The sequence below is a fragment of the Numida meleagris genome, chromosome 24 (genome assembly GCF_002078875.1).
Source record: "Numida meleagris isolate 19003 breed g44 Domestic line chromosome 24, NumMel1.0, whole genome shotgun sequence".
Lineage (NCBI taxonomy): Eukaryota > Metazoa > Chordata > Aves > Galliformes > Numididae > Numida > Numida meleagris.
The window spans coordinates 1909034-1930997 of NC_034432.1; the positions used below are offsets into that span (position 1 = coordinate 1909034).

Consider the following 21964-nt stretch of genomic DNA (forward strand, 5'->3'; position numbering starts at 1 on the left):
GGGACACGGGGGGGTGGGGGTCCCCAGCAGGTTTTGCTGTGGATGTTGGGCAGAAATCCACGTCCCACTGCCGGGTGCAGCGCTGGGCTGAGCTCGGCACAGTGCTCTGCCTCTCGCCCCCCAACCCGGTGGGCTCCATCCTCCCCCCACATCCCCCGGCACAACAGCACTGGAGCCCTCTGCAGCTCGTCCTGGGGCCTCTGCATCCCCCGTGATGGGGGCCCTGAAGTGGACCCCTCCCAGAGTTCGGGTCCCGCTGTCTGCAGGGCTGGGGGCTCTGTGCTCTGCGTGTCCCCTCCTCACCCCCCCCGCTCCCCAGGTGCCCCAGCTGCGCCGTGGTGTTCGGCGGCGTCAACTCCATCAAGTCGCACATCCAGACGTCGCACTGCGAGGTGTTCCACAAGTGCCCCATCTGCCCCATGGCCTTCAAGTCAGCGCCCAGCGCCCACGCGCACGTCTACACGCAGCACCCCGGCTTCGGCAACCAGCAGTCCAAGTGAGTGCCCCTTCCAGCGCATCCCCGGCAGGACGGAGCGCGGCGCAGCGCCTGCTGTGGGGCCAGGCTGCTCCTCCGGACCCTATGAGCTCTTCTTGCCCCCGACAGGATGATCTACAAGTGCGCCATGTGCGACACGGTGTTCACCCACAAGCCGCTGCTCTCCTCCCACTTCGACCAGCACCTGCTCAACCAGCGCGTCAGCGTCTTCAAGTGCCCGGACTGCCCGCTGCTCTTCGCGCAGAAGCGCACCATGCTGGAGCACCTCAAGGTACCGCGGCCCCACAGCTCTCCCCCCCTGGGCCCGCCTGCCCCCCCCGTCCCCATTGTGAAGGCTGCGTGCAGGGGGGGCCGCCCCGCTGGCACGGCACCGGGGAGCGGCCGCCAGCGCTGTGCCTCCGCTCCGCAGAACACCCACCAGCCCCCGAAGCTGCGGGAGGAGCCGGCCAAGAAGGCGGCGGTGCTGCTCACCCCAAAGCAGGAGCCCATGGAAACCCCCGTCCCCAAAATCTCCGATGAGTCCTCGTCCTCCACGGAGGAGGACGACCCCCCCAGCTCCCCGGAGCTGCGCAAGGCCAAGCGCAGCCGCTTCCAGCGCAAAGCGAGCAGCAAATCCAAGGGCAGCGGCTGGACCTGCGGCGTCTGCCACTCGTGGTTCCCTGAGCGCGACGAGTACGTGTCCCACATGAAGAAGGACCACGGGAAGGTGAGGGGCCGTGGGGCCGCGGGGGGGAGGGGGGGGGTGGGAGTGCTCCGCCCGTGGTACCCCCACCCCTCTGTCTCCCACAGTCGGTGAAGAAGTTCCCGTGTCACCTCTGCGAGCGCTCCTTCTGCTCCGCCCCCAGCCTGCGCAGACACGTCCGCGTCAACCACGAAGGGATCAAACGCGTCTACCCGTGCCGGTACGGCCGCGCTGCGCCCGGGGGGCTCCGCTGCCCGGTGGGGGGGGGTCGGGGCACGGGGGGGTTCCTGTGTGTCCTGGACGCGGGGGTGATGGGGGACACGGGGGTTGTGTGTCCGATGGGGGCAGTGGGTGAGCGCCGCGCGCTGGGTGCTCCGGGCGCCGCCCATCCCCCCCGCGCCCCCCAGGTACTGCACGGAGGGCAAGCGGACCTTCAGCAGCCGCCTCATCCTGGAGAAGCACATCCAGGTGCGGCACGGCATCAAGGTGACCGACCAGACCAAGAGCCAGGAGGTCATCATCGCGCGCATCGGGGCCGGCGCCGCGCAGGTACGGCCGCTGCCGGGATCGGGGCTGGGCTGGGGCCTCGGTGTGAACCCCCCCCACGTCCTGGGGGTGTGAGGCCCCGTGCCCTCTGTGGGTGCGGGATCCGCTCTGCGGGTGCGGGCCGTACGCTGTGGGGCCGGGCCCCCCTGCCCCGCACTGCGCTGCTCCCCGCGTTGCGCGGCGGTTTGCCCTCGTGCCGTACCCTCCCCCCAACGCCTCCTCCCGTGGCCGCAGGTGCCCGGCCGCAAGCGGAAGCTCTCCTCGGACGACGGGGACTCGTGCAGCGAGGAGCCCGACAGCACCACCCCCCCCTCCAAGAACCCCAAAGGCGACCGCAAAGCGCCCTTCCGCTGCCGCAAGTGCGGGTACCTCGCCAGCAGCGCCGCCGACTTCCAGGAGCACATCCCCCAGCACCGGACTGACGAGAGCTCCCACCAGTGCCGCGAGTGCGGGCTCTGCTTCACCTCCCAGGTGTCCCTCAACCGGCACCGCTTCATCACCCACAAGAAGAAGAAGGGGACGGCGGAGGCGGAGGAGCCGGGCCCCCGCAGCCCCCTGGAAGGAGCGCAGCCCGCGGCCGATGGCGCGCTGTCCTGCACCGTCTGCGGCCGCAGCTTCGACAGCCAGCTGAACCTCAAGACGCATTTCCGCACGCACGGCATGGCCTTCATCCGCGCGCGGCAGAACGCCAGCCCCGAGAACTGAGAGCTGCCCGGCGCCTTGGGGTGTGTACAGAACCCACGCGAGTGGGGGGCGGACGGAGCCCCCGGGAACCCCTTCCTCCGCCCTCGGGGGCAGCGCAGGGCGATGGGGCGGAGGAAGGCGCCGCGAGGAGGGGTCCGTGCCCAGCACCGACCCCATCGGCCCCGGGTCCGCCCGCCCCGGGCTGAGAGCAGCGGAACCACACGGAACCACACTGCGGGTCTGGGCAGGAGCGGGGGGCACAGCCCGGGCGGCCCCGTCCCCACTGAGCCACAGAGAACGGCAGCTCCCAGCAGCTCCCAGCAGCTCCCAGCAGCTCCCAGCCACTCCCAGCCGCTCCCAGCGCCGCCCGCGTTCACCGCTCTGTGCCGGAGCAGCGCAGGACACGGGGACCTGAGCTCATCCCCGCCGCCACAGCGAGATCCAGCTCCCGAGTGTTCGCTTTGTTTTCCTCTTTTCTTCTTTCCCTCTTTAACACTTCCCATGGATCTGGCCGTGCGCTCCCATCGCCGCAGAGACGCTGCTGCCACCGCTCGGCCCCGCAGCCGCTCCGTGGGGCGGGGGGGGCTCTCCGCTCGGCCCCGCAGCCGCTCCGTGGGGCGGGGGGGGCTCTCCCTGTGCCCCCAGACCCACAGCGCCGATGTGTGGGGCGGCGCCGCGTCCTCCGAGGACGGAGCAGAACCCTGGGAGCTGCGGCCGTGCCCCCCCTGTACAGTTGTACCATAGACACTAAACGCGACGAGGAAAAAAAAAAAAAACTACTGTTGTGATTTGGGTTTGGTTTTGTTTTGTTTGTTTTTTTTATTTTTGGGGTGGTTGGGGGGGGGGCTTGCGGTTTTTTTTTTGTTTGTTTTCGGTTTTTTTTTGTTGTTGTTTTGTTTCTGGGGCGTTGGGGACGGGCGGACTCGGCTCCTTCAAAACGAATCCTCAAAACCTCCTCGGAAAAAGCAGAGAAGCAAAAGGAGAAGGACGGGAGCGAGGCCCCGCGGGGGCAGCGACCGCGAGACGCTGGGAACAGGAGAGCGGAACCTCCAGGCGTTCCCAGCACTTCTAGGAGGAAACGACCCCAAATCGTGCCGTGACCCCCAACCATCATCGCGCCGTGACCCCCGATCATTGCACTGTGACCCCCAATCATCGTCGCGCCGTGACCCCCAACCATCGCGCCGTCATCCCGGAATCATGGCACTGTGAGCCCCCCTCGTTGCGCCGCGGTCCCGAATCCTTGCTCTGTGATCCCGAGTCGCACTGTGGGGTTGTGCAGCACTTCAGTGCCTTTTCAGATCGACTTCTGTTCGTGTGCGGGGCCAGGGGGGGGAGCGCTGTGCGTGGGGTTGTGATTCTGCTTCAGTAACGCTACGGGCACTGCAGAGGCTCTCAGGTATCCTTTATTCTTGTAGTCATAACGCAATTAAACTTTTAGTGGTTTAACCCCTTCGGTGCCTCTGTTCCTTCCATGACCCTGGGGGGGGGCTCCCAGCGCGGGGCCGCCCCCAGCCCGGTCCCAAAACGAGGCGATACTGCCCCAAAATCATGCTGGGTGCCCCCAAATGGGGGTGGGTGCCCCAAAACAGAGCTGGGTGCCCCCCCAATGGGTCCCCGCGCTCTGAACCCCATCAGCCCCAGAAGTGGGGGTCTCACCTGGGGGCACCCCCCTCCCCCCCCCATCATGGGGCCATGGGATCGCGGCGCTTCGATGAGAACTGCTGGGTGGGCTTGTGTTTTCGTTTTGTTTTCTTTTTTTAATGCGAAATCATCAACGTGACAAATAATTAGTGCTGAAAGAACAGAGGGGGGTGGAGGGGCACGGGGACGGCCCCACAGACATGGGGGGTTGGGGCAGACAGGGAGTCCCCCCCCAAGCACAGGAATCCCCATTTCCTTCGGTCCTTCTGGGGGGGTTCAGTGCTGCCCCGACCCCGTCCCACTGCTGCTGTGGGGCCGGACGGTCCATGGGGGGCAAAGCGGCCACAGACATGATGGGGGGGGAGGGGTAGGAAATGCTTCACAGTCCCAAAAGGGGGAAACAGAGTCAAAAAAAAACAACAAAAAAAACACCCAAAAAACTGGAAAGGAGCCGGGGGGGGGACGACCCAGGGGGGCACCGGCCCCAGCCAGACCCCACAGTGAGGGGCTGTGGTGGGAGCATGGGACGGGACCTGACCCCCCCGGGGCGGTGCTGGGAGGGGGGCATCGAAGGAAGGGGCTGACAGGGACCCCCCCAGCACTGAGGCCGCGGAGTGGGGGGGGGGGCACGTGCAGAGATGGGGCCGTCGGGATTCACCTCCACGCGGCAACGCCAGCGCCCACAGGTGGGGGTCAGGCCCCTGCCCCCTCCCGACCCCATCGGCGTTTTAGGGAAGCGCTCCCCGCCGCCTCTGCCGCCCCCCGGCCCCACGGGGACAGCGCAGCGATGGTGCCCGCGTGCCCCGCGTGCCCCTTTTTGCTTCCATTTGCACGAGGAGGGATTTTCCAGCTCCGTTTCATTTCGTGTTCTTATTTTTAGGAGTCTCTCGGAACAAAAGAAAAAGAACCAAAGCCGAAGGGGCCGTCCCCGCGGCGCTGCCCCGCGCCCTGCTCACATGATGCCGTTGGTGAGGTACTGGAACCCATCGTACAGCTTGGTGGTGATGGAGCGCATGCTGCCGTCCACCATCTGCTCCACCAACAGCTGCAGCTGCTCCTCCGTCATGTTCATGTGGAAGCGCTCCTTCAGGTTGCGGATGGTGCTGGAGCCGTGGAAACAGGGGAGCTGGGAACCTGGGGGGCGAGAGGAGGGCGCTGGGGGGGGAGCTCGTGGGGCTCCACTGTGTGTGTGTGTGTGTGTGTAGCGGGGGGGGATCTGCTCCGCACTCAGCTGAGTGTGGTCCCACCATCGATATCTGGACTGTCCGGGCAGGACAGGGCCGGGCTCCGCGGGGTGGGGTGCAGCAACAGCACGGGCCCAGTGCAGCCCCCCCCCCCTCACCTTGCTGCATGATCTCCACAATCTGCACCACTTTATCCATGTGCTTCCGCGCCGCGATCAGCCCCTGCAGCATCAGCATCTTGTAGTAGTTGAACATGTCCCCATCCGGGCCCCCCATCACCTGCAGGGCAGAGCGCAGTGAGCGGAGCGGGGAGAGCAGCGCGGGCAGGGGGATGGCACAGAACAGTGGGAGGAGGAGGGAATTTCACGGAACGGAGAAGGTCCAACCCAACCCCCCCCCCAACACGTTTGAACTTTAAGGACCCAACCCAGCCACACCATGGCTCTGTGGGTGAACATTAAGGTCACAAAACTGAGTCGGATGGGATGGTTAAGGGTCATCTCATCCACCCCCTGCAATGCAGGGCACCCGCAGCTCCACCAGCGCTCACAGCCCAGCAGTCTGACTGTGGGGGGCTCCACGGGGTCACGCAATTTGACCACTACGAGTGAACCCACAGCGCACGGAGAGCTCCAGCCCGGAGCCGATTACACCCGGGAGTTGAGTACCATGAGCCGCCGCTGTCAGCCCCTCGCCCCCACCGCCACGGGACCACCCCCCACTCACGTCCACGAACTCCGTGGTGAGTTTGAAGGCGGACGTCTCGAAGCCGAGGTTCCTGGGGGAGCTGGAAAGGATGAACCCGAAGTCGATGTGGATGATGTGTCCGTCTGCGTCCAGCAGGATGTTCCCGTTGTGCCTGGGAGGGGAAAGGCTCCGTGAAACTCGGCCTGCTCGGGGCGGGCACCGCGCCGACACATCCGCTCCCAAATTCACCCACTGCGCACTGAGCCAATCCCACCTGAACGCGCCCACGGCGCCGGCATCGCCGCGACCCCTCGGCCATCCTCAGTGATCCCTTCCAACCCCTGCGTGGGACCCACCTGTCCTTGACCTGCAGCAGGTAGCACACCAGGCAGTACCCGGCGCAGCTCTGCACAAAGTTCCTCTGGGCCGTCAGGAAGGACTCGGTGTTGTAATTGCCGTGCTCCTGCAGGAAGTAATCCAGCAGCGACAGCAGGGATTGCTTCTTGATTTGGTGGATGGACACGGCGTTCACCACCGGCTCAATCATGCCGCTGTCGGCGGAGATGACGAGGATTTTGTATGGCTTGATCCAGAGCGGGACGCGCTCCTGCTCCCAGATGGACTGCGGGGAAAGAGGGGGGGAACCTCAGCACCGCGGCCGGGGGGCAGGGAGGGCGGGCAGGGAGGGCCCCCCACGGCCCCGTCCCTCCTCACCTGCAGCTGCTTGAGGACCTGGAAGGCGAGCAGCTCCTGCCGCAGGTCGTCCCCGCACTTGACGATGACGGAGAGGAGGCGCCAGGAGGGGAGGTGCCCGTACGGGGACCCTTCCCTGATCCGCCTGCGGGAGAACCGCAAAGTGAGGGCGGGGAGGGGGCACCGAGGCAGCTCTGGTGGGGGACGTGGGGGCAAGGACGGCCTCTGCCCCACGGGGACTGCGGCAAAACGAGCTCCGGGGCCGCACCTGATGCACACTGAGCCTCAGCCAACCTCAGGGCGAACTCACCTGTGCCACAGGACATCGTGGGGAGGAGCGGAAAGGAAGGAGCTCCTGGGGACCCCCAGAAACCCCGTGTGCGCTGGGGACCAGACATACAATTCTGGGGCTGGGAACCCCCACGTGTGTGCACTGGGGACTGCACGTACAATTCTGAGGCCAGGAACACAAAGGATTTATTTTGGGGCCGGGCCAAACCGCTCTGACACAGCAGGAGCCTATAAATACCTGCAAAGTCCCTCCGAGCTCTGCCCAGGGACAGCGAATCAGAGGGATTTTCTCCCTCCTCCCGCTCTCCTCCTCCCACGCACCAGGCCTGGAGCTGAGGCCGCGGTTACAGGCTGGGCAGAGCTCAGGAGAACCAACCTCACATCTCTGGAGCAGCACTGAGAGCTGCCCCCCGCATGCAGCCCCCCGCCCTACCTGACTTTCTCCTGCCACGGTTCCTTGAGGGCGACAGCGGACGGGTCCTCGGGGTCCCTCTTGAAGGACGTGGGGGTGTGCGCCAGCTGCTCCGAGAGCCGCCGCCTGTGGGACAGAGCCCGGGGTGGGGGTCAATGTGACAGCACCGTCACTGTGAACCCCAGAGCCCCCCAGGTTCAAAGGGCTTTGGAAGGGTCCTGGGGGGCTCGGAGCAAAGCCAGCCCCACGACCTCCCCAGGGACACAACGCGGGGACCTCACCTGATGTCCCCAGCAGCGATGAACACCGGCTCCCGGCTCTCCTGGCTGGTGATGCTGTCCACAGAGAACTGGGAGATGTTGTCGCAGCTGTTGGTGTGGATCTCCGGCAGCTGGGAGGGGAGGGGGCTGCAGTTACTGCCACAGGTCTCTGCATGACCTTGGGACAGCAACGCACAGAACCACAGAGCGCTCTGGGGTAGAAGGGGCCCTTAAAGGCCGTTGGTCTCATCCCCCCGACGATGATCAGGGACAAGGTCCCTTCAACCCAAACCATTTCTCTGGTCTTATGCTTCTGAGGTTGACCTTTAAGGACTCTTCCAACCCAACTGTCCCATGGTTCTGTAGATGACCATTAATGTCACAGAATCACAGAATGGTTGGAGTTGGAAGGGACCCTAAAAGGGCATCTCATCCAAACCCCCCTCACTGAACGAGGACGCCCACAGCTCCATCAGCGCTCACAGCCCACCAGCCTGACCATGGGGGTCTGCAGGGACAGGGCACCACCACCCCCCTGGGCAGCCTGTGCCACCTGTACCACTGCCCCAGGTCCTTTCTGGCAGAGCTGTGTTCCATCCTTCTGTCCTCAACCTGCAGTGATAGTGGGGGCCGCAGCGACCCACACCTTGCACTCGGCTTTGCAGACCCTCGGGACGATCTCCCGGCCGCACTGCGGGGTCTCTCTGGGCGGCAAGCGATGGGAAGAGACGGGAGCCCTGCCCGCAGCGCGGCCTCACCTCCACCTGCAGCTCCACGATGTCGTCCACGGACCAGGCCTCGTCGTCGTTGTCGTAGTTGGGGACGGTGGTGAAGCTGCTGGTCCGCTGCTCGTGCGTGATCCCGCACTCGGGGAGGTTCTCGGCCGAGCGCGTGCTCCGGATGCGGTTCTCGGGGATCCGAGCGGGGACATTCGCTGTGTCGAAATTGTCACATTCAAGTACTTCCACGTAGATTAAATAGGGAGCCTGGGGGAAACAAAACGGCGTTAACGGGACGCGGGGCTGCGGGAGCCGCGGGCCACGGCGGGGTGAACGCAAAGCGGAGGGGACGCTGCGAGGACAAAACCCCTTCTCCGAGAGCTCACCTTGTCCTTGGAGTTCAGCACCACCGCCTGCGTGTGGGGCACGCGCACGACGTGGTGGTCGAAGCCGGCGGTCGGCAGCCAGGCGCGCGCGGGCAGCTTGTGGTTGAGCAGCGACAGCTCGGAGATGAGCCGCTGCGTCTTCTGCTCTTTGGTGGGCAGCGTGGCCAGGCGCTTCCCGATGGCGATCAGCGACTTGATGAACTCCCGCTCGGGAGCGAGCCTGACGGGCTGCGGGGGAAGGAGGGAAGGAGTTACGAGGGCTGCGGGCTGGGGACGCTGCTCCTTCTGCCAGCGAAAGCACCGGGCCGGGCCCCGCAGGGAACACAGCTCTTCCCATCCCATCCCATCCCATCCCATCCCACCCCACGCTCCCGTCCGGGATGACCCCACCGCCGCTCCCTCCAACCACGGACCCCGAGATCCCCACATCCATCCCGCGGCTCCAGGCCCCGCACTCAGCTCAGCTCTGAGCCCCCTCCATTTCTCAATCCCAATCGTTTGGCACAGATCAAAGTGCAGCTTTGCGGCCCCCCCGGCCCTCGCACCCTGCAGGAGAAGGGCTCCCTTGGAAAGGGAAAGACAAACTTCCCAACCCGCGTGAGGAGTGATTAACGGCTGATTTTTTTGCCACGAGAAACGCAGGATTGAACTTGCACAAGTGCTCACTGCACAACCATGCTGGAAATGCGCATGCAACAAGCTACAGCGCGTGGGAAAAGGCAGCAAAACAAAAAACGGCGGAGAGCAAAAGAAAGAAATGGTGAAAGAGGAGGAGCAGCACTGCCTGTTCCCTTTGGAGGGGGAAGTGGGAATGCGGTGTAGTCCACGTCCAAAATCCTTCCTGACGGGGCTCACCCCGCTGCTGCCCAATGCCCCCGCACTTCCACAGCCTCTGGGGCCGTTTTGCTCCGTTGCACCCGATCCCATTTCTGCACAGCGCAGAACGATGTCCGAGATGCTCTGCTCCTTGCAGCACCGCTTCCCTTCCTGCCCCATCGCTCCGGTTTGGAATGTCTGCGCTCTGGGCTGCGCAGCTGTGGGATGGGGAGGGTGCCCACCCCAGGGGTCACTGCGGAGGGAATTTGGGATCGTGCCCAGCAGGTCAGGAAGCAGCCCCAGCTGCCACCGCGCAGTGTCCTCCCCAGCCCGGGCTGGGACAGATCCCTGCAGCACCAGCACAGATCCAGCATCTCCATGGCACTCCAAGCCTCGCTCCTCCCAGACCCTGCACTGCCTCCCCCCGGCGCTGGGGGCACCACGCTCCCAGCCCCCCCCTGCCCCTTTGTGTTCCCGATGGAATCGTTCAGCTCTCAGCTCCTCCAACCACAAACACGTGGCCAGGGATCGTCCTCCCCGACCCCTCCGCTCCGAGCCGCTCTTTGGTGTTGTTGGGGATTGAGATGAGGCTCTTCCCTGTCCTCCAAATCCAGGTGTCAATCCTGGATGCTGTGTTCTGTGACCCCACCGCCCTCCCTTCCCGCTGTGCCTCCAACCACCGAGCTGGAGGAGATCCCATAGGATCACTGAGGTTGGAAAAGACTGCTAAGATCATCGTGGCCACTCATCACCCCACCCCCACCACCGTGCCCACTTGTAGGGTCACCGAGGTTGGAAAAGACCCCCCAGGTCATCACGTCCAACCCCAACCCATCCCCACCACGCCCACTTACCATGTCCCTACATAGGACCACGGAATCATTAGGGTTGGAAAAGAGCTCCAAGACCACCCAGCCCAACCCCAACCCATCCCCACGCTGCCCGATCACAGGACCACAGAGGTTGGAAGAGATCATTAAGATCCCCAGTCCCAACTCATCACCCCACCCCCACCAACCACGTCCCCAGGTGCCACATCTCTGCCATTCTGGAACACGTCTGGGGTTGGTGACCCCACCACTTGCCTCTTCCAATGCACCACCGCTCTCTTGGAGCAGAAATTTGCCCTAATATCCGACCTGGAAACAAAACCCCAAAGAGGAGAGCCCACGTCCGAGTGGGGCTGGGAGCAAGGCCATGCACCGTGGGTCCCCTGCTGGAGTTTTCCTCCTGCTTTCACCAAAGGATTCCCGAGCTCCGGAGGAACACAAGGAGTCGGGAGGAGAGGGGTTCCTGTGTCAGGTGCCGGGGTTCCCCCCGATCCCTTTGCCCCCCAGATCCCTGTCCTGGGGGCTGCGGACGTGCGAGGCACCGCGTGCTGCTGCCCGGGGCAATGGTTTTGATCATGGACTACATACTGGGATCCCACTGGCAATCCCAATCCCAACTGGGGAACACAGGTGCACTGGGAGGAGGAGGATGACACGAATGAGAAAGATGCGATTGGCTCAAAACTGAAAGAGGCTCATTGCAAAAGGAGGCTCCGCCGGGGGACGCTGGGTTTGATCGAAAGCCCAAAGTGCAACGCAAAGAGGGGAGGCAACGATCCGTGGAAGCAGCAAATTAAACCCCGTCTGGCAGAGGATTTCTTTTTTTTTTTTAAAAGGACAAATTTAAGGAAAACAGCATTTCCTCTTTCGTCTGCTAACGCCGTGACGCAAAGGTCAGCGAATGGCGGGGAGGAATTGGCGGCTCAGCGCCGGCGCGAGGGGAGCCCCTCTCCCTCGCACCCACTTTGGTTTGGTGACGAGCAACCAGGTCCAGCTCCCCAGGCTGGGCTTCTTTAATCCCCCAATGGGGAAGGAAGCCCTCGGTGCTCCCTTGGGGTCAGCGGCCACATGGGGGTCGGCGCTGCGTGCGGCCAGCACCACGGGCTGGGGCCGGGGGGGCAGAGGAAATGCTGCTGTAGGACGGAGGCCAGGCGGCCCAGGAGCAGAACAAAACCACTTACGGAACAGAATGAGTTATCAAGGCTTTCCGTACTCGAGGAGAGCTCCTGGGAAATGGATGGAAGGGGTTTGGGTGGCGGTTTTTGGGTGGTGGTAGCGTGGTGAGAGAGAGGAAGGAGGGGGAGGAGGAGAAAAAGCAGTAGTTTAGCTCCAGGTCCATCACCATCGCTCTGCCTTTCTTCTGCCCCCCGCTGCGGCGCTGCTGCCTCCCGCTCCGGGCTCGTCCCTACACAACGCCGGGCTCCAAACCCCGGTGCTCGTGCTGGCGTCCATAAAAACCAACACAAACCAACAGAAAAACCAACACAAAAACCAACAGGATTTCCCCTTCCTCGTCCTTTCAAGCTTCCTTCCCCCTCTGCTTCCCCCCCCAAGGGGCAGTGCCCCTCGCTGCCCCAGCACCGCGCTCTGCCCCACAGCAAGGCTCCAAACCCGCTAATTTCATACAAAACGAGGTGACGACGGCACTTCACCCCCCCCCAGTCTGCTCTGGGACTGGTTTTAACATTCTCTTCCCAAAAAGAAACAAACAGATCCTTCCGAGCGCGTTAATTACAGGGATATGCTAATTCCGTCAGGCTTAATCTCACCGTAAGCAATAACAGTGTTTAAATTAATAGCTTCCTCGTGACCACGTAACAACCCTAAAACGGCGCTGAGCCCCAGCAAGGCTCATGGAGGAAAAAAATATCAGAATTCGTTGGCAAACTGAGCGCTGAAAACACGACCAGCCCGGAGGGGGCTGCCAGGAGCCTCTGTCCCAGGCGGCGTTAGGAGCGGGGCGGACACGGCCCCGTGGGGCACGGAGCCACGCATCGGAGTTTGGGGTTCAAGTTTGGATGATGACCTCCTCCATCCTCCACCTCTGAGCCCAGGACACACGTCTCAGGGCAGGAACCACACAGCCCAGCAACGCGTCTCGTTAAACCGAAGTGCTTCGATGAATTTAAGAGGCGTCAGTGCATTAACGCTTCCAAATGAAGGGGCTGCAGTCGTTATTCCCTCCCCTGGTTCCCTTCAGCTTCTGCCCACGCCTCCACCCCCGTGGGATGTGCAGGAGTGGACACTCCCAGCACACTGCCCTCACTTCCACAAAGCCTCCGCAGAGGGCCTTCATACGGGTGGTAAAACCAAAAGATGAACCTCTCTGGTTGCCACGGATGGCAACAGTTTGTGTCTTAAAAAACAAAAGTGAAAGAAAGCTCTCGAGAGCCCAGCCTCCCACCGACGCTCAGTGCGCTTCCAGGGAACGAAGAGGTTTCACCCCCAAGAGAAGCAACCAGGAAACCCAACGTCGGATCACAGGACCCTGCAGCTGCTGCTGCCACCACGGCCAAGGGGCCAACATCCCAAAGCCAAAGGGAAGGAGCAGAAAAGATGATGGAGAAAGGAAGCCAAGCGTCCAAGCTCTGACCCATCCACGGGAATGGCAGCGACGCTCTTGGAGCCATCTGCCACTGCGGTGTTAACTCTTCTGTGGGTTCTTATCCCTAGAGGGAAGCGGTGGGGAAACGAGCTCCACTGGGAAATGAGCTCCACCAGGAAACGAGCTCCACCGGAGCGGGCACTTCCAGCGGCACTGCCGAAGGTGCAGCTCGAGGTAAAAGGCCAAACTCCACACCCTGACTGGCGCAGACTGGGCCAGAGAGGCGTTCAAAGGGGATCTGCGGGCAGGGAGGAGCGAGGGGAGCTCTCAGCCTCCGAGCAACGCAGCTTTCCCATTCAGAGCTGATAGGCGAATCAGAGCAGAAACGCCGACGCAAACAGCTTTGCATATGAACCCTGGCTGCTCACAGTACTGCTGATGTGGCTGTTAAAAAACAAGCAAACAAAAAAAAAGCCCCACAAACCCAGCGCTCAGCCCCAGCCCGGGGGCAGCGGCTGCGTCGTGTGTAAGCTCTGCCCTTCCTCCGCCGCGACGCAGCGACAGCCCCCAGCCCGGAGCTGGCACCGGAGGAGCTCCCTGCTGCAGCCAACCTAGATTCTTAACCGGTTATTCAATTAGCAGCTTCCTAATGAACGCTTTTTTTCCTCCGCTTGCCTGGTGGAACCGGTTCAGCCAAGCGCTGTTCACACGGCCGTGCCCTTCCTCCGGGTGCTGCAGCTCACGGGGTGTGGGAGCTCAGCCCCAGACCGGGCTGCGCCCGCCCTAACGCTGCATCCCCGCAGCCCCAGGACGCAGCATCCCGCCCCGCTTTCTGCCGGGCAGCGCTTACCAGCACTCCTCTGCTCATCAACACGAGCCTCATGTTACGGCAGCTCCTCTCCCTCCGCTCTCAGGTTCCCCGGTGGAAAAACTTGGACGGAAGCGTTTGGACACCGCTGTCAGACACGGGGCCTGGGGGTGCCGGGCTCGGCGCTCCCTGTGGGTCCCTTCCAACTGGGGACGCACTGTGAGGTCCCCGCTGGCGGCCTCTGCCTCCTCTACCTTTGTGTTAATGGAAAAGTAGCAGGCAAAAGAAACTCACAGCATCAGAACCAGAGCACGAAACGGTGCTGAGGATGGGACCTGGTGGGGACTGTGAACCCACAGCACGAATGTGTCACAAAACCTCTCCTGCTGCTGCCACCGCGGTTACGCAGCACAAAGCGAACACGGAGACCTCAGCAGAAGGAATTACTCGCTAGAAACAAGTTGCTGTGGCTGCGAGCAGCCGTGGGGAAAGGAAGAGCTCGTCCCAGAGGCAGCACCACGGAGCCCACGGGAGCAACGCGGACCCAGAGGCGTGAAACGGGTGACAGAAGAGGCAGAACACTGATGGGAGATGAGGGACCGCACGCACAGAGGCAGAAGGGTCTGAGGGCATCAAGCGCAGCTCGGGCCCCGTGGTTCGTTTGGCCCAAAGAGGAGGAGGCTGAGGGGAGGCCTCCAACCCACGGCATCCACAGCCACCTCCTTTGCAGAACCTCCTCCCCGTCCCTGATCCTTCCCCTCCTCCTGGATTCTCAACCTTTGTGACCTCCCACCCCAGCCGGGCTGAATCTGGCTGTTTTCTTTAGTTTTTAGTTTTTTAATTACAGAAACTTGTCTGAAGCTCATTTCCTGGGAAGCGCAGTGGAAGCGGACCCCGTGCTTTGGGAAGAGCTCCCGTTAACTCCCAAACCTTCTTAACAAAAAGCAGCAAAGCATTTCAAGAGCTTTGCAGGCCGATTCGTTTCCATCGCCCACATCTTTGGGCTGGAAGAGACCTTAAAGATCCCTCAGTTCCAAAATCTTAAGTCTGAGAGAAGATGGGGAACAACAAAGCGCTGGTCCTACTGCTACCCTACCTGTTGGTGCCCTGCACCGAGGGCCAGCCCTAAAACACACACATGGGACAGGTCCCATCCAGAGCGCTGCCCCGAGGGGACGGCTGGCAGCACACAAAGCAGCAACGCTCAGCGCGGGGAAGTCGGTCAGGGATCAGAGGCCAGGGAAGCTCTGACGGCGCCTCGACCATCCCCGCTGCTGCGCAGCATTTAAACAGCTTGCGTGGCCGCCAGATCGAAATATGTTTCAAACAAACATTGCCAAGAGAAACTATTCTCAGTGCTGCTTTCATCCATAATTTATGTAAAGCTTCGGTTTCCATTCTTCAGGCAGCTGCAGCCAGCATGAGCACGAGACCTCGGCACGTCTCACTTTCCAGAGCCACTTGTTTGCGACCGCCAAGGGGAAAGAGGTAGACCATTAATTTGCTCACCCGGCCCTAAATGCCTCGTGCCCCAGAGCTGGGGGGGTTCAGCCTGGGGCCAAACAGACAGAGCCCCTCCAGCCCCGCTGACGTGAGCTCTGTGGCCCCGTAACCTTCGTATCCATTTCCAAACGCACCGACCCTGACTTTCACACAGGCAAAGAGAGCACGTGGCCCCTTCAGTGACTGACAACAGAGGGAATCTCAGGCAAGGCAGGGAAGCCCAGAAATCCTGCACCATTGCAAAAACACCACGAGATCCCCGTGTGTAGACGGAACAGGGAGGGCAGCTGCCAGCACGAGGCAGGGACCACCCCAGGAAGGGGCAGCCTGGGACGGGGTCTGTGTGCCCCAGGGATGGGGAATGGCCACATGAGCCTCACCATGCCATTACCAGGCTGTTCTGAACGGGGCAACCACCACGGCCCATCTATCGGCAGAGAGCTCGTGGCCCTCAGCTGCCCAGAGCCTGTCCAGCATTGCCAAACCCCAACAGGCTGCAACAAGGAGGAAATCAGATTTCCAGCAGCAATCTGATTGCAAAACAGAGATATCCACTTGGTTGCCAAGGGGAGTGGGAACTCAGCAGCGTAGGAAGCGGCTCACTCCTCCTAATCCAGCTCTCTGCCTTATCTGTGAAGCCATCGCACATCCTCCCTTCCCGTCGCACCAGGAAAATTCCCCCTTTGGAGCCTCCGCTTCCTCGAGTGAAACCAGAGGAGCAGCACTCCCACGCCCACAAAACGCCTCCAGATAAAGCAGTGTCTCCTCAAACCCGGCTTTCCACAGAAATGAAATTTAAGAGGAACTCTGCCTGCACCCTGATGAACCCCACGGGGAGCTCAGCAGGGCAGGGACGAGCGTGGCGAGCTGCAGGGCTGGGGATGTGAAGCATTTGGGGGTGGGGGATGGCAGGGAGCCCACACTGACCCAAGGCGTCACCACAGCTGGACTCTCCTTTGCACGAATATTAACAGAAAGAGGAATCACAACTCCATCGCAGCAACCAGGACCAAAACCCTGCAGCAGAGGAGCTGTGGGATGAGGACCGGCTGCACAAGCACGTCCCTACGGGCATCCCCTCCCAGGCTGAGTTTTGGGGAGCCCCAACATTACCTCCTCCTCGCTCTCGACTTTGGGATTGCTGGCTGTGCGCTTCAGATTGCTGCTCAGGCTGATGGTCACCGTGGCGTCCGACTTGGACCTCTGGTGAGTCCTTTTGGAAGGAGACAGCCCCATGTCGGGCGCCGGGCTCAGCGACGGCAGCTCCCTCTTCTTGTGAGCCGGCTTCAACTCGTCCGAGAGGATGAGTTTCCGCAGCTTGGTCCCGCGGGAGTGTCGCTGAGTGGAGATGTGCATGTCCGAGGAGTAGGCGCCCAGCAGCAGGGCGCACTGCAGGGAGAAGTTGATGCTCTGCCGGCAGCGGTGCACGATGTAGGGCTTGATGGCGTCCCCCACGTCCTCGTCCATGTGAATGTACATATTGAGCAGCTGCGGCAGGTAGAAGTCCACGTCCTCGTTCCTAAAGCAGAACAACCTATTGCCAATGTAAGCCTGCACGCCAGGTTCCTTTGAATTGTACAGGTATGAAATGGCCATGGAGATATCAAAGAGTTTGGATTCAAAGAGCCGGAGGAGCCAGGACTGCTTCGCCGAGTTATTCTTCTGCCGCTTCCGGGCCGTTTTCACCGTGTTGGCCGCGGTCTCGTCCTCCTCCTCCTGGATCCTGGAGGCTGCGCCGGGCAGATCGTCCAAGCACCGGATCTCACAGCCCTCCACCACCTCCCCATTGGCCAAGTCCCTGGCGGCCCGCAGGCCGCGCTCCGCCTCGCCGCCATCGCCCGCATTGGTCGAGCTGTCCGAAGAGACGCCGTGCATCAGCTTGACCTTCTCCAGGACCTCTTCGCAAGCCTTCTTGGCCACCTCGGGGTCGATGACAGCCAGCTCCCCGACGCCCTCGGTGATGACGCTGAGGGCCGTCCCATTGCCCTGCGGCACGGAGCCGGGCTCCACGCCAGTCCCTCGCGCTGGGTCTGCGATGGAGTCTCCCATAGCAGTGGCGGGCCTGCACCTTTCAGAGCTGGAAAAAATAAGGAAAAGAGACAAAAAAAATGCGGTTAGGGACACAGCACGGCGTGGAGCTTCCACTGTGCAGGATGGAGCTCCCGGGTTAAAGGTGGGAAAGCAGGAATCCTGCCCGGGGCATGCACAGAGCTGAGAGGAGCATTGGTGCAAACCGACAGCCTCTGTCACGGCGGGATGTACCCACGGAAGTGGTCAGTGGGGTTCTGAAGGTCTTCCTGGCACCCACCCAGGCTGGAGAGAGCTGTGAGCATCTCTCACCCACGACACCAAATCTCCCTGTTACCATGACAATAAAAAAAAACCGAGCAAGCCAAAAAGAGAAAGAGAGGGGGAAAAAAGAACCAGGTGGCTCGACGCGCAGCGGCGAAGGAATCCCATGGTGCCGGTGGCCGTCCCGCTCATCCCGCTCTGCTGCCGGCCTTTAACTTCCAGCGGGATCGGCGCCAAAGGGAAAAGTTCCCGAGTGTCCCAACCCGCACTGCCAGAGCGGCAACAAAGGGCTTTGCTGCAGCAAGGTCCCTGCTCACAAAGTCCAGGCACTAATGCCCAGATGACACATCCTCGCCAATGACTAGCACCTAATGACGTTTTAAAAGCGAGATAAATGAGGGACTGAGCGCGCTTCCGGGTTTCCCATCTTGATAAGAAGAGCAGAAGGGCATCCCTGCGGATAACCAGCAGAACGAAGGCACTGCTCACACGGCACAACGGGACAGCTCACGGCAGCAGGAGGGCACAATGCTTCCCACCAGCACAGAGCGCTGCCAGCAGACTGCTGATTCCCTCCTGCTTTCCGCATTCAGCACGGTGGGAAAAATGACAGTCCACGGAGAAGAAGTTCAATGAACTATTTGCTGCCTCTGTGCAATCCTCAGCCCCAGTTTTGCCCCAGAAATTGCACCAGGAGGTTCTTGCAGCGAGGTAATTCCCCGCTAATGGAATGACCTTGTGTTATCTGATTACTTCTGCAGGCGATTACAGTTGAGCAGCATAAGCCCCCGAGGAGGAGCGCTCGGACGCCGGCACCGCACCGGCACAGGGACGCGCTGCAGGGATCCAGCCACGATCCAGCACTGCGGTGCCGACCCCACCCCCTCTGCCGTCCTACCTGCTCCTTCACCCCAAGGCAGCGGGACAATCCTCCCTCCAGTTCCTCCCCTGCTGCCATCCGGGGTTGGAGCACATCAGCATTTCCCACGTGATCACCCAGCGCCTGAACTGGGAGCGCTGGTGATGCTTCGCACCGCGTCCCACGGGGCTCACAGGGCAGCAGGACGATGGGTCGGTGCCATGATCGGGGCCAGCCCTGCCCCACAGCAGCTCGGCTCCCAGCGAGGAAACCTGCTCGGAACACCACAGAGCAAAGCCCCGTCCAGGTGCACGCGCCAGCTTCCTCCTCCTGCTTCCAAAGCACTGACGTGCCATGGCCGGGGTGAAAGAACCCGACCAAAGTTCAGCGGTCGGAATCGATGTGAATAGCATCTTTCACAGTGGCACAACACAACATTTTCCTCTGTGCTTGCCATTCCCCTTGGTCCAAATCCCGCATGCTTCGAATAGTTGTGGTCATTAGGTCCTAAAGACCCGGCGAGCAGAAGGAAGTTGTTTTTCCTTCTTGGTGAGGCCGTGAAAACCCAAACAATCCAATTTTTAAATTAGCACCGCTCAGGCAAAAGGGAGAACCTACAGCACGATGCGGGCAGGATTTGAGAAATCTCCTCTGGAGAAGGACGGCGCGGGGAAGGAAGGAGTCATGGGAGAGCTGCGCTCTTGGGATGACCCGAACCAAACCTGCCCCGGGGTCAGGGCTCAGCACAGCCAGTCCTCCCAGGCGGGTTCCTGGTGGTTACTGGGGGGGCTCCTGACCCATAGCAGAGGGACCAGGGCACCTGGGCAGCCACATCCCAAACGCCAGGAGTAGAACTGTCAGCACTGTCACTATTTGCACAAATGGCCCCAGCGTGCAGCAGTCCCTGAGCTGCTCTGCACTATTGGTGCAGCACGTGCTGCAGTGCCAGGCATTCAACCTGCCCAGTGCCCATGGAAAAGGCAGGACGTGGTTTGGCATTACGCGAACTGACACCACTTCTCCCCACCATTTCCAGGTACCTGCATTTCAAAATGCAGTCACTACAACCACAGCCCAAATTCCCAAATCCTTTTGCCACGTCAATCAGGAAAGCGAGGTTTGTTCCTGCACCGTGCACGCAGCCTTGCACCCAAGGAGACACAGCCGGGCAGAGATTTGCAATTGCTGAGTGGGTTAAACTTGGATTAAGGAACTGCACACGACAAATCCCCCCCCAGGGCTGCCGGGTTACCTGTGTGCTTTGCAGTCAGCGCTCCGAGCTTTGGGTTCGCCCCTTGGCCCCCCCAGCTGGGCCATCCCAGCTCCACCAAGGACACGTGTCCCGAAATCCCCACGGAGGGAATTCACCTCTCTGCATTTTTCCAGGGCTCACGTCACCATTTGCTCAACACGTTCCAATGTGCTGCTTCTCTCCCTAATCTCCCCTGTTCCAAATGGGTCTCACCAGGGAGGAAAAGCCCCATCGGCTCCGCACAACGAAGCGACGCAGCCTGGAGAACAGGCTGAGCCGAGTTCTGTGGCTCATCCTCCACCCACAGCCGCAGCAGGCCAAGTTTCTCCCTGGTGGAACTGTGCTGAAGTCAGTGATTAAATACAAAATAAAAGGAAGCCCCTATGAGCACAGAAACAGATGAGGCAGCGGTGTCAGCGCAGCGATTCGAGCGCACAGTTCCTTCGAGAAGCGACAAAAGCAAAAGGAGCTCCGCTGGAACAGAGCTGTGCCTGCACAGGAAAGCCAAGTCTCTCTCCTGCCTGACTTGAATAAGAAATATCGGCCCTGGCAAAGCACCAGGAGCGCGGGATGAAGTCTCACCGAGACATCTGGTCTCTATTACGCCGCGTTACTTTTTGTTTTGCTCAGAGTTGATGGCCCTCTGCATCTCGCTGTGCCTTCGGGAGGGTTCGGACAGAGGCAGAGAGCGGCTCCACACTCCCCGCAGTGCCAGCAAGCTGTAGGGCTGGGGAAACTGAGGCACGAGGGGCCAAGATCCGCTCAGCACACAGTGACACGCTGCACCAAAGCGAGGACAAACCAATCCCTCAGGGGGAGGCTGCTTCCTCTTTCAGGCCTGAAATCCCCTTCCCAGAGCCCCAGCACCGGCGCTGCCAACCGCGCTTCACACTCGGCTGAACCAGATTCAGCCCGCACACAGCACACGTGGCTCAGCCTGCGTTAAAAATAACAGCCCAGCCCCGAGGAACAGCCCCGTGAGCATGGCCACCGCGGGAGCCCCCTCCTCCCCGCGATGACAGGCTGCGTTGGGGCTGAGAATTAATCGCAGATCTGTGGGAGTGGGAAGGGACCTCGGGGGATCACCAAGTTCAACCCCTCTGCCAACACAGATGTTTGTATGGAGTGATAGGATGGCTTAGGTTGGAAGAGACCTTAAGGACAGGAGAACGATAGAACGGTTGGGTTGGAAGATACCTTACAGCCCCCTCAGCCCCAATCCCTGCCCTGGCTGCGCCGGGCCCCATCCATGTCCTTAAGCACCTCAGACACTGGGGTCGTTACCCCCTCCCCTGGTTCCCCTCAGCTTCTGCCCACGCCTCCACCCCAGTGGGATGCGCAGGAGTGGACACCGCTGCACCATTGGCAGCTCCCAGCACAAGATCCATAGAACGCGCTTGTAGGGATGAGGTGACATCCAGAATGGGAAACACCAGCCCTGGCGCACACACCCCCAGCCTTACTGACAGCCCCCGCTGAGCAGGCCCGGAGTGCTCTGCATGAGAGGCAGTGGGGATTCGCTCCTGGGTAAAGAGTCTGGGAATCCTGACAGGTCACAGAACTGTGGGACCACGGAACGGATGGGGTGGAAGGAACCCTGAAGTGCACAGAACCACGGGATCGCAGCGTGGTTGGGCTGGACGGGTCCTTACAGAGCACAGACCCGCGGGAGCGCAGAGCGGCTGCGCTGGAAGGGACCTGGCACCCCCAGGGAAGGGACATCCCCCCCCCCCGGGCAGGGCCGGCCCCCACCGCCTCCGGGGACGCAGTTTCCTCTCCACGTAAACTCCAACTCCCAGCGCAGTCCCCAAACGCGGCTCCCCGCTCCCCGCCCCACCTGCAGCGCTGCGGACCCGCGGGACCGCGGTGCGGAGCTCCGGTGCGGCCGCGCGGGGCTCCCGGGGCGGCTCATCCTGAGCCGAGCGCTCTCGGTGCTCCGGGAAGAGGCCCTGAACCGAACGATTCGGCCTCCGCGGCGCTCTCCGGAGCCGCTCGGGTCGGGGAACCGGCGCTGGGCCCGGCAGGAAGCGGAGGGCAGCGGCGAAGCGGCGGCGGCAGCGCAGGCCCCGGCGGCCCGGGCTGCCCGCGGCGCCGCCTGACGGGACGGGACGGGACGGGGCGGGGCGGGGCGGGGCGGGGCCTGAGCACACAGCGCCCCCTGCCGGCCCGGAGGGGTGGCCCGCGCTGAGGGCGTGACCAACCAGGAGGCGTGGTTAGAGGAAGGGGCGGGGCTGACAGGGGGCGTGGTCACGATAGGGCGTGGGTACGTGGGCGTGGCCTTAGAGACAGGCAGGTCAGGGGGTGTGGCTAAAAGTAGGGGGCGTGGCTAAAACAGGGGGAGGGGCCTGAGCGCAGACCCACTTGGGAGTTCCACG

The 21964-nt window shown here is 62.0% G+C and overlaps 2 protein-coding genes across 3 annotated transcripts in view; one reads left to right on the forward strand and one right to left on the reverse strand.

The window, feature by feature from the left end:
• ZNF687 (zinc finger protein 687) overlaps positions 1-3857 on the forward strand; it is an 11840-nt gene extending 7983 nt beyond the window's left edge. The window contains exons 4-9 of the mRNA XM_021376820.1: positions 320-496; positions 605-767; positions 906-1202; positions 1286-1398; positions 1586-1727; positions 1959-3857. Coding sequence (XP_021232495.1) covers positions 320-496; positions 605-767; positions 906-1202; positions 1286-1398; positions 1586-1727; positions 1959-2429 — 1363 coding nt within the window. The 3' untranslated portion in view covers positions 2430-3857. The remainder of the gene's footprint in view (positions 1-319; positions 497-604; positions 768-905; positions 1203-1285; positions 1399-1585; positions 1728-1958) is intronic.
• On the reverse strand, positions 3802-21699 carry PI4KB (phosphatidylinositol 4-kinase beta). 2 transcript variants are annotated; one of them, XM_021376821.1, is made up of 12 exons: positions 21427-21699; positions 16300-17263; positions 11512-11556; positions 8685-8912; positions 8338-8565; positions 7601-7710; positions 7341-7445; positions 6638-6761; positions 6280-6545; positions 5963-6095; positions 5395-5515; positions 3802-5186 (listed from the first exon to the last, which is right to left on the reverse strand). In XM_021376821.1, the coding sequence occupies exons 2-12, from the start codon at positions 17233-17235 to the stop codon at positions 5005-5007; spliced, it is 2478 nt and encodes an 825-aa protein (XP_021232496.1). In that variant the 5' UTR covers positions 17236-17263; positions 21427-21699; the 3' UTR covers positions 3802-5004. The 2 variants fall into 2 exon arrangements, with proteins under 2 accessions (XP_021232496.1, XP_021232497.1); XM_021376822.1 differs by lacking the exon at positions 11512-11556 and having other exon boundaries at positions 21427-21698.

Bases quoted from the DNA above. Each gene is read 5' to 3' on its own strand.
- PI4KB (XM_021376821.1), bottom strand. From the start codon at position 17,235: ATGGGAGACTCCATCGCAGACCCAGCGCGAGGGACTGGCGTGGAGCCC. The intron at 7,446-7,600 runs GTGAGGTCCCCG...TCTGTCCCACAG, and splicing joins ATCGCTGCTGGGGACATCAG to GCGGCGGCTCTCGGAGCAGC. The intron at 6,096-6,279 runs GTGGGTCCCACG...TTCCCCTCCCAG, and splicing joins CTGCTGCAGGTCAAGGACAG to GCACAACGGGAACATCCTGC.